Source organism: Pogona vitticeps, chromosome 6 (genome assembly GCF_051106095.1).
Source record: "Pogona vitticeps strain Pit_001003342236 chromosome 6, PviZW2.1, whole genome shotgun sequence".
Lineage (NCBI taxonomy): Eukaryota > Metazoa > Chordata > Lepidosauria > Squamata > Agamidae > Pogona > Pogona vitticeps.
In genome coordinates this window covers 78625055-78637401 of record NC_135788.1, presented here as the reverse complement: position 1 = coordinate 78637401, position 12347 = coordinate 78625055, and the positions used below count along the sequence as shown (strand labels likewise).

General features: G+C 39.7%; 1 protein-coding gene across 1 annotated transcript in view; it reads left to right on the top strand.

Annotated features, from left to right (window-relative positions):
- Window positions 1-11959, top strand: part of RPRD1A (regulation of nuclear pre-mRNA domain containing 1A) — a 44420-nt gene extending 32461 nt beyond the window's left edge. Inside the window, exon 7 of the mRNA XM_020804909.3 lies at window positions 11320-11959. Coding sequence (XP_020660568.1) covers window positions 11320-11469 — 150 coding nt within the window. The 3' untranslated portion in view covers window positions 11470-11959. The remainder of the gene's footprint in view (window positions 1-11319) is intronic.
- The last annotated feature ends 388 nt before the right edge of the window (window positions 11960-12347 follow it).

Genomic DNA, 12347 nt, shown 5'->3' with positions numbered 1-12347 from the left:
AAATGCCTGTTTTGTCTGGGCAAGAGACATATTACACAAAAATGTAAAATTTGTAAGGGCATTACCTCTGTCACTCTGAAAAATCACCTCAGCAGGCTGCTGTCATCCCTTGGAAAGGTCCACAAAATCTATTGACTCAATCCCTCAATTGACAGAGAGCCCACAAGCACATGGAAAATTTCTTCATTTAAAAAAATGGAGCCCCTTAAAAACATGTATCTTCTGACCTTGGACTTGCTTGTGTTGACTGTGGAATCCAGTTCAATTTCTGCATTGCCTTTGACATTGGTATTGAAGACCTTTTAGGTACTGACCTTGGTGAAATGAAAAGTTGACTATTGACAAGCAGGATGAATCTAAAACACAGACAGACAAACAGAAATACCATGATTTACCATCTTGTTAACATAAGAACATAAGAAGAGCCCTGCTGGATCAGGCCAAGGGCCCATCTAGTCCAGCTTGCTGTATCTCACAGTGGCCCCACCAGATGCTTCTGGGAGCACATGAGACAACTAGATATCTGTCTCCTGATACCACTCCCCTGCATCTAGTTCTCCCCTGTTCTAATCCTCAACAATTTAGCCTTCAAACTAGAACATCAGCAGTGGATTGGGCCTCCTCATTGTTGCAGTCTGAAACCCCTTCAAATCATTGGGGACATTACATGTCTTGGATCCATCTCTATGGGAGAGTTAGTGGGATCACCTGTTGTCATACCACAGAGATCACCATGTTCTTCAGTTGGTTTGATGTGACACATCACCACCTACTCTACAACACAAACTGTATTGGAGTTGGAACCATCAAAAGTCAAAATCAAGATATTTGTTTTGGCATCTTCACCATTCCAATCCCAGCACCAGTCTTGATCCCCAACTCCAGAAGGTCCAGATGTGAGCCACGGTCACCAACTCTGCACAGATCGTAGGGAAAATTTGATGGACCTTGATACCAACACATTTTGTTTTGCCTTTCCTTAACTCCCTTCTTTGGAGTTTATAACTGGACCTCTTCCTGCTCTTTGATGGATAAATGTGGAGCAAATTGCCTGATCTCCCCTATCCTTCTGCAAGGACTCCACTTTTCCTGCCCAATATCAGAGAAGATTGAGGCCAGCATCTCAATCAGTTGTTACCCCAAAAGTTTTTTTTAAGCCCTTGATCTCCAAACTGACAGAACCTATGGTTCACCGTCTGTCTACAGAATCAATGCAACTATCAACACTGAAACACTGCTGTGCACCAACAAAGTCCTTATGGCTCCCACAACAGACAAGATACTTGGAACCATTCTTCTGAATATTGTTTTCCTTGCAGCAAGTGGGATATGACTTGGAGTCAGAGGATGCTCATTGCTCACTTCCAGTGTCTCCATCTCAATTACTATCATCGGAAGACTATTGTGGGAGACACTTCCCTATTCTCTTTGGCAGACGACGTACGCTCTTATATGACCTCATTGTCCTTATGGCCCAAAGTCTATACATTGCAGTGAAGAAACCTCATCAAACAGTGTCTGACCTGATCTTTGACAGAGTAAACAAATGCTGCAGCTGCTGTACAACTTTCTGTACTTCCAATCTTCATCAACCGCATGCTCTTGGGAGAAACCATCCTCCATTCTGCCATCTCCACAGAGGAGTGACAATCTCAAGAGGATGGAGTGACTTTCTAATCACCCTCAATCTAATTCAATAATCATAGAAACTATGTAGTCTAAAACATAGTCACACCGGTCTTGATGCCCTCCAATAAAGAGGGCCCAAAACTGGACATGTTGGGTTTTATTCTACCACTGCTATGGGCATTAAAACTCCTCTAACTACCAGGCTGGTATGGGACCATACAACCAATACATCTGGAAAAATTATAACCTACCTTGGATAGAAAGGCCTCAGCAACTACCTTGCAGCCGGAATCGTACAATCTCGCTGCACACCAAATTCATTCTTCTCACTATGTGGCAGACTGCTCAGCTAAGGTTATGGCTGTGAGAGTTATATTGTGGAAGCATGCAAGGCTGTGCTAGTGTAATATCTTGGATGACCCTAAAGCTCGCATTGAGGACCTCTCATTTAACGGAGAGGACCTCTTCAACACCAAACGGACAAGCTTATGGACAACATCCACAAAAAGAAGAAAACTGCTAAATGCATGGGCATTACCCATCAGCCAACCCAGTGGTTATCTAGATGCTTTAGACAACTCTGGCACACATCCTGCTGCTATGCCAACTACAAATCTTCATCTGACTACTCACAATCCTCTAGGCAGTCTACACTACAATATTATAAAACCCGTCTCAGCAGCTCAGATACAAACCTTCCACTGCCACAAAAATAAAAACCAAAACCCCAAGAAATCAAAACCTCACCTTTGACAACACCATTTTGGAGACAGCCAGCTCAGATACATTGAATTTAGCTTATTTTCTCCCTCTTTCTTCCTTTGGCCAGTTCACACTTTTTATATCTACTTGCTGTAGCATCACCACAAATACTTGGGTTCTTTCCATCATCTTCCTCCAAGAGAATGTTTTCAGTCCACTCCTCTGTCCAGCATCCTAAAGGACTAAATGAAATACAAACCTTACTTCAAAAGCATACATGCCACCTTATAAAATAAGGGATGGCTACCTGGTAATTCACAATTCTGAAAAAGGATGAAGGATTACGTCCTGTTCTCAATCTCAGAGGCATGAGCAAGTACATTACATCCAAGAAATTTTGCATGATAATGCTATCTTCCATCCTGCTGTTACTCAACAAGGGTGACTGGTTTGTTGTCGTGGACTTAAAGGACATATATTTTCTCATCTCCATCAGACCATTCTTCTGCTGTGATCTCCAATCCACTTTGGATATCCCATCTGCAGATGAGATATATGAGTTTCATATCCTACCCTTCAGTTTAGCAATGGCACCCAGAGTTTTCACAAAGTGCACTCCCTCATCGACATGTTCGGTTCTCTTTGCTTGCTATTGAGCTCTGGTTTCTGAGTCAGCATTCCTAAATCTCATTTGCTTCCAATCAGACAGATACATTGGAGCATATTGGATTCCAGGTCAGTGAGAGCATTTGTGCCAAATAGTGTGCTCCATTCTGCAGCTGCAGCATGAACCAGAAGCCGTAGCTTATGCCATTCAGTAACTGCTGGGTTTCATGGCATCCACTACTGCTGTAGTTCAGTTACTTACCAGACTACTAATGTGTTCCCTTTGAGGGATCACCAAATGAAGAGACTTCAGTTACCCACCGATCTTCGGATGCAGCTATCATGACAGACAATACTTGCCTTCTTACTAATAGAAATTGCCTTCAGGCAACCCCACCCATCTATCATAGTCACAATGGACACAATTCTAAATGGGTGAAGAGCACACTGCAAGGACAGCACCATTCACAATTCCTGGAGTGCAAAGGAGTGCTGAGTGCTATCACCACATCACCTATCTCAAATTGTTGGTGATTTTTAAAGTATTGCAAAGTATTCAAACAGCAACAGAAAGATCAAGTTGTTCAGGTGGCCACTAACAATTCAACAGCGATGTATCACATAAACAAGCAGGGAAACACTCATTTGTTGTCCCTACTCCTTCTCATCACCCAACTCTGGGAGTGGTGTGCATCATGCCACATATATCCGGTAGCCCTCAATGTCTCCAGAGAAGACAGTTACTTGGCAGATTTCCTCAGACATCTTACCAACCCATTTTACAAGTGGGAGATGTCTCACATGATTTCATGCAGATACTATACCATTGCCACCCAATTACAAATGTCAGAAGTATCGCTTTTGGAAAGGATGTGGCCCGGTGTTTCTCAGAGACACATTCACTCTGCATCAGATGGACATTCTCCTTTACATATTCCCTCCCTTCCCCTTGATCCACAGAACTGCGATCAAAATCAAACAAGAAAGATTGAACACAGTCCTAATAGCACCCTGGTGGCTGAGACTCTGTTTATCCCTCTGTTGACAATGTCTGTGATGTTCATCAGACTGCCACAGACTCTGGACTTGCTGACACACAACAGAGGGAAGGTGAGACTTCCGGACATTCCCAAACGAAACCTAAGAGCCTGGTGAATTTGCCCCATATAGCTCAGACTTTGGACACCTCTGTTAAACATTCCACAAGAAAATCTACACCTACAAGTGGACCATGTTCCTTGAATTTACCAGATCTGTGTACACACCTAGCATCCCTGCTTCCCAAGAAACAGTGATGAAATTTTAACTCTCTTTAAAACAGAGAAGTCTTGCCCAAACCTCCATTTGGATCTACTTAGCAGTCATTGTGTCACATCAAGCTCATAGCCATCCATCATCTCATAGATCCTATCCTTGAGAAATTCTTGAAAGGTCTGCTCTATACTTATCCAGACATGAAGTGCCCACTGGAGCCTTGGTCTCTCTCTCTCTCTCTCATCCTCACAAAGCTGATGGAACCTCCCTTCAAGCCTATAGCAACAGGCTACTGACCTTCAAAAATGTTTTTCCTATTGCTTTTGCATCTGTGAGGCACACCAGTAAACTCTGTTCTCTCCAAGCTACCATTCCTGCAGTTGCACAAAAGTTACATTACTGTATCCTTAGATATCACTTTATTAATTAAAGTTGTTTCCTGCTTACATACATCACAGCCAGTTTTGTTATCTACCTTTTTCGCTGATCCTGAAATACTTTTTGACAAATCACTTCACACTTTGGACATGCTCTGGCCATCTAGCTCTCTAGGACAAGGGAGTTTTGGAAATCTGTTTGATTTTCCTTTACTACCAAGGCCCCAGTAAGGGCAACCTGGTGTCATCTCAAAGACTAGCAATGTGTGTGGTAGAGATTATCCAGTTAGCTTACAAGATGGCCCATCAGCCTATATCTCAGGGTATTAAATAAGGGCAGTTGCAACCTTGACTGCTGCTTAAATAGGACTGACTTTGACAACTGCAAGGTTGCAACCTGGTCCCAGTCACTTACATCCATCCATCCATCCATCCATCCATCCATCCATCCATCCATCCATCCATCTATCTATCTATCTATCTATCTATCTATCTATCTATCTATCTATCTATCTATCTATCTATCTATCTATCTATCTATCTATCTATCTATCTATCTATCTATCTATCTATCTATCTATCTATCTAATATGCCGCCCACACTACCCAATTGTAGACTGAACCTTAGTTCCCAGCAGGATGCTTCTTTTGGATGAGCATTGCATTCATTGGTGATAATGTTACATCACTTATCCAGTAAGTGAACAAGCTAGTCACCTATATGTGTGATTCACAAAGACCACAATGAAGAAAGACTTCTTACCTGTAACTGTACTGTAAATTGTCATTCATGAATTCACAAATCCCACCCTCCTCCTCTCTTTGTGCCACACTCAGCTTATGTCTGGGTGGCAGACAGAGGACAGTTGGGTGAGAGCTGTTAGGGTGTGCCTGATCATCCACAGTAGCGCTGACAGAGGGGGAAACACTTCTCCTTAGGCTCTGGGAAGTTCCAAGGTTGCTTTCTGCACAGGCACAGAACCCATATCTGAGAATTCATGGATGACCATTAGAGGAACTACAGTTGCAGCTAATCAACCTATCCTTTCCCCTCAGTTGTAGCACATTTGGCCCATATGTTTGGATCAGTGGATATACTGTATTATTGCTTATTTCCCCCCCAAAGGTTTTGGTAAATCTCTTTGATGCAAAGAAAATTGAAGACTGCAAGTAGTTTTGAAATATCATAGAAATTGTTCCTGTTCACTTTCTGTTTCTATAGCAAAATGGGGAGCCAGAACAATTCTTTATTGGAAAACCTACTGCTCAGTTAGTACCTCCAGGAAGTCTTCCTCTCTTTCTCAAAGGTACAGAGAGAAAAACAGCACACTGCTGTATATTATTGCTTCATTTTCTTGAACAAACTTATTCTAAACATTTTGCTTGTTTCAAGGACAGAATTTCCATTATTGGTCTAACCGAATCAGTGCCAAATCACCTTAAATCACAAGAGGTTTTTTGGGAAGTTTTACCAACTTACATTTTTTCCAGAACCTTTTCTGCACGTATAGCCTCTCCTTTGCTGGTCTAGGCATTTTATTTCAACGCTTCTGATTTTTGCCCGGAAGCCATTGCCTGGCAAGTCAGCCCTACAGTTGCTTATGGTTTGGCCTGGTTCTAGGGCACATAATCTAAAGATGAAGGGAAGAGGTCAAAATGGCTGAACATGCACACATTTGTGAAGCCAGAGCTCTCAGCAGTTGGATCTGCATCACAAAAGTTCTCAGCTCATAGCCTTTTGTGTATTTCAGTAATTAAAACTGACAGTTCCCATTTAACAAAAGCTGTTTATTTCTGGATGGTTTTAGTCTAATTTACTATGCTCCTGTTGTAAGTAGCAGGGGTTGGAAATAACAAGAAAAAGACCATGTGTTTGATGCCATCCCAGTGTACACACAAGTGGGTCATTTTGGGTATGCAAACAAGATATTAACTTGTGACCAAAAGAATTAGCCTGTTCTTCAGGTTCATTCTACACAGTGTTATAGAAAGATTAATATCCTTCTATAGCAGCCCCATGATATTGGCAACTTGATAATAGACGTTTGCCCTGGGATGGGGCATTGGGAAGGCCATCCCTTATTAACAACTGCCCTTCTTTCCTGAAACTTGCCAGACTCATGGTTTCTGTTACAGTTTTTTGAAATCTACAGCACAAATATGTTCTGCAGTCTGAGTAAGTTGGGCATACAACGCACAGCTGTGCTATGTTCGTTCCAGAAATTCATTAATGGTAGCATGTGGATTTAGCCCATGGCTTTGTAATGGTTGTACACAGGTAATCAGGTGAAGGATTAATTGTATTTGAAATCTGTTGATCCATATAGTAGACCTCACAAAATAAGCCTTGCAAATAATAAACAATAACTCCAAAGCTGCTCTAGTTAGGTAAATATTTAAATGATAAAATGTGGCTTTAGTTTCTGTAACAATCTCTTTCATGCTGGGAAAGAAAAACAATATTTGGATTAATTTACTGCCTACAAGGTAATTGGCTACTAAGCTCATTGCAATGATAGTAAAAGAAAAAAAAGACTGTCAGTTTCTTCCAAACCACAAGGATGTCATCTGTTAAAATAGTCCTTTAGTGACTAGTCAGTCAGTCAGCAAGTCTTTATTGTATCCTTTGAATATTCCATCGAGGAGAATTGAAGGCATGACATTAAAATATGCAAGAGTAAATGCCCTGTTGATTTGACTCTTGGCTTTTGCAAGAATTTAGCCTAAAACCCATCACAAACAAGATAACTTGCAAGTGGCGATAGAAAACTAGTCTTGCTGCTGAAACTGATTTTTGAAGGTGAATACTCTTAAATATGTTAGACAAGAAAAAGCCTTGTTGACTTTTGACTCTTCAAGGCCTTGTTTGGGATCATGCAAAAAAAAAAAAAAGCATATTCATCTATTGACTTAATTCTCATATACATGTGTCATAGTGATAAATGACTGGGTGAGAGATCAGGGAAGCTTAGATGAAACCCAAAGTTCAAAGCTAGAGACCAAGCCCTAATTTAATTAATTAATTAATTGTAGTAACCTTATGTTCTGATATGGCTTTTGTCATGCATCCAAAAAAATCTGTGGCTGGTTCACCAGAATATGGATGAGGGCACATTTTAATGCATATCTATTACAAATGTTTAATGTTCAGTTGCAGTTCCTGATTAATGAAAGTCTGCTTCTATACCCTGATCACCTGGTCCAAATCATACCATTAATATTTAATAAATTAATATAGTTGTAGAGTTGGCATGTCTAAACATTTCACAACCACAGTCGTAAATATTATTTACATTTGTAACAGTATTTAATATCTAAAATGTTTCTGCAATTAGAACTCATCCCTTCAACTCCTCAAACATTCTTACCTGATGCAAAATAATGTTGATTCATGATCTACTTGACAAAAATCATGTTAAATTTGCTGCTGCTTCTGCAAGTAGCCATTATGTTGGAAAATAAGTACAATTTAGGCTAGTAAAGAGATGTACAATTTTATTTGTTGGCAATGTTTGTTAACAGACATAAATAGATGCAGGAGTGACTTGACAACTAAGTTTCAAAAGTTATTGCCATGCTATTTTTCCTCATGGGTCATACATAGCTGGAATCAGAAAAATATTTCATGATGGTCTTTCATCTTGCTTATAACATAATAAAAACCCATCTGAGACTGGCATCATTTAAAAGAAGAAGAAAAAGAAAAAAAAGAGAAAGCATTCTGCAGAGATAAAGAAAATACAGAGCATTACCCTACTTTTTTGATGTCAATTGAATGGCCTCTCATATGCATGTGGTAGAAGGAGCTCATGAGAGCATTGAAATGGAAATTGTTTTTCTCTTCTCCTAGCTGTTTTTCCCCCTCCAGTGGAGCTTTCTGTTCTCTCTTTGTAAGAGAATATTTCCATTCACTTTCATGAGGTGTGGAGAAGTCAGTTGTTGAATAGTTGATGTGGGTTTATCCTTGCAGCTGAACCCTGGTATGTTAAGTCTCTCGGCTTTTATCTGATATGCAAGGGAGTGAGGCTGGGAAGGAATAGAGCAAAAACCCAGCAGGCCCTTTGGCATAGCCCCCTCCACAGGTGCATATTGGCAGTGCCCTATTCCCATAATTTTTATAATGTGCATCTTCAGGATAAGGTTACCATATTTTTCTGTGTATAAAACAACTTTTTCCTAAAATAATCAGAGGAAAAATTGTGTGTTGTTTCATACATGGAAGGAAGCAGTCACACACGCACTCGGGCACCTCTTCCTGCCGCTGCCGGCGGACCACCTCCTCCAGCGATCTCCTTAGGGCAGGGGACAAGGCAGCAACATGACCTTAGGGTGAGCCCCAGCGGTTCCACTGGAGGAGGTAATCGGGCGGGCAGTGGAGACAGCAGCAGCAGGAGACGGAGGTGGAGGAGCAGTTGCCCATTAACTGCTCCTTCGTCTCAATCAAGGGTCAAAATTAGGGGGTCGTTTTATACATTGAGGGGGTCATATACACGGAAAAATACAGTATGTTTTCAGTAAGTCTTACGGAACTCAGTAGAATTTAACTGAGTAGATGTACATTGGGTTGCATTGTAAACTACTAAGGAGCACACCTAGCAAGACTTGGGAAACATTTTCCAAAATAATATATAGCAATCGTGTGAGCAACAAATAATGAATGATTCTGAGAAGCAAGTGGATGTGCTGGTAATGTTTGCTTAGTGCTCAAATACTGCCCTCCTGTGGATGTTCTTGATTTAGAGTTGCATCTTTACCATTAAAAAATCCACCTGTTCTGATTCTGTTTTCTGTGTATCTTGATTTGCAGAACAACAGATAACAATATTGGTAGCAGAGAGATTTTTAAAAAATTAATTGCTAATGCTTACAAACTAAGCTTTTCTTTGGGAAAGAGGGCTGAATTTTAAAAAACTGCAGGTGGGAACATTGCTGGAATGGTGTGAAAAAAATACCATCGAGTTGGCTACCATTGCCTCTGCCTTCAAAAACCAGAGGCACACGTAAGCAAAGCTCTTTTCTCTTTTTGCCGTGCTCAAAATGTAGAACTCCCCCCCCCCCCCGATATACACCTGTATAGAAACCTTTTGTTGTTGTTGTTCCAGTCAGCCTTTGGGAGTTGGGTGATATTTGCAGCCTGCTTTATGATTTTTCTCTCTTGCTGTGGATTCTTGTCAAGGTTATTATTTTGGATTATATTTCTCCATTTTATTTTGCAGCTTTTCCCCTAATCACTTTGTCTCTTCAACACGAACAGAAAAGCAAAATGACAAATGCTTTTAATAGATTAAAATTTGGTGCAAGATAACGAATGTTATCATTTTAGAACATTTATAACCCTGCCTCCTGTTAATATAAAACATATGAAGTGTCTAATAAACAGACACATTTTGCTTGAGGTGAACAGTGTGAGTCCAAAATAAAATTGGGCTTGAAACTGATATTATTTCAACAAGAAAAATAATTTTCCATTTTTAGAGAATGATTAAAGCTTGCTTTAAGTGTGGAATCCTTTACACTCTATCGAAAGATGTAGAGAAATAAACAGAGCAAGAGAGTCAGTAAATTGCATTTTGCATATAGAAAGGTGACCTTAATGGCCTGGCTGTAAACCAAGTATTGCCCTAGGGCACTTTCAACTAATACCTCATCCAGCATCTCAGAAAGACAGTAATTTATATAGAGGTGTACAAATAAAAAGTGCAAAGAATAAAATCAGTAACCCAGTTGCCCTTGTGTGTTGTGAGTTGTGCTCATGATTTATCAGCATAGCCGTCCCTTGGACCAACTACTGGCTGTATTAATAAGATAGGTTGACTTCTATTCTCATCAGCCCTATTCAAGCATGGCCAGTTATTGGGTATTATAGAAGCTATAATGCAGCATGTCTGAGGGACAGCAATTTCCTGTCACTCATGTATGCACTACTACATCTCACATCACTTCTATATTATAAGACTATAATTGTTGAGTATTTGCTGATTACATATTAATAGACTTTGTCTGTTCAGGGCTTCAGTTTGAAACCCATGGGTTTGTGGTGCGTCTTCTATTAGTACGGTTTCATGATACCTTTATGTGAACCCCCATTTTAGGCTGCAACCTTATATCCATTTACTTGAGAGTCAGCGGGATTTATTTCTGAGCTAGACATGTGTAGCTGCACTGTCAGTAATCTACACCTTTGCCAGTTATGTGGTAATATTATACATTACTTTGAGTGTAATGTATTGTGTATTAAGATAGTAAACTAAGTAATAACTGTCTCACTGAAAAAGAAAAAAATCTGAGGAGATTGTGGCAAAATGTTTGGTCTGTTCAGTTGCAATGGGAATCAAGACACACAATTGCTGCTGGTGGGGCTGCTCTGGGGAGGCATAATAATATTAATTTGTGTCTGGTTTGTCTACTGTAATATTATGAATCATTCTGTCCTGTGCCGGTGAAGAGTTTGGTTGGATTTCTGTGCCTGCTTTTATATGAATGGAAAGCAAAGGGAAAAACACCCATACCTGAGGAGATGGAGAGGGTAACTCATGCTTCTAGGAGAAATTCTGAAGGTTTTCTTGAGAGCCTGCGGTTTCCTGTTTGGCTTTTCACTGAAAGCCTATAAAAGCAATTCTTGTTTTCAGGCCCCACCTCTGTCTTGATGCATTGCCTGACGGAAACAAATGATTCTTAAGAAATCTTTAGGTACAAGTAATATGCAGAACACTGTGGAAAGCATTCTTTAAAGTTTTTTCCTGTCTTACAGGAATACAAGCACAAATTAACGAGCGTGTCTCAAGTCCGCAAAGAACTCAAGTCTCGCATCCAGAGCCTTCCTGACCTATCAAGACTCCCCAATGTCACAGGAAGTCAAGTGCACCTTCCCTTTGCAGGGGATGTCTTTAGTGACAATTGACCTACCGATGCTTCACTGGGATAAGGAGATGGTCAGGTTGATATTATTTTTGTATATTTGTTGAGAGTAGCACTGAAGCAATGTTCTAATTTATAAGGAATGTTAACTGTTGCTTTGTTTACTATTTTACTGACAAGTGATAAAGCGAGTGCTATGTAAGAGGCGTCATCTGTGTGTTATTATGTTAAAGAAACTTTTGTACACAGTTTAATTAGATCCTGTCCTTATACCAATTTTGTTTGTATTTGTTTTTCTTTTGGATTCTTTACTGGATAGAGTTTATTTAAATTAGTCATACAAGATCTGCATTTAAGTAGCAGAAATTGATATTTTGATTACAAGATAATTTGTTTCTTTCTTTGAAACTTTTCAACGTGTGTTAATATTATGTCATTTAAAAACTTTGAATACAAATCCTATTAAAAGCAGGTGTTGAATGACCAAAAATGACCTTACTTAAATAAAAATAATGTGTGATTTAGCATTATAATCTTTTAATTCTAATGATTTAACATTTTATCTTCTCAGAGTTTATTTTTTATTTGCTGAAGGATTGTATGTTTTGACCACATTTTTTCTGCTCTGGTAACAAATTTAAGCCCATAAAATTATTCAGAATATTGCACGCTTTCAAACTTTTTCCATTTAAGGATTACCAGGAGGGGTAATCCTTAAATGGAAGAAGTGGGATAGTTATATGGGTCTAAATGCATCCTTGACTGGCCACATCTAAAAAAGGGCACAATTTTATACATATCTAGTCAGACATCAGTCATACTGTATTCAGTAGAGTTTGCTCCCTTGTATGTGTGCATAAAATTGCACTGCAGTACTATATTGTGCTATATTACTACTGAGCCACGCTCTTTGTTCTAAGA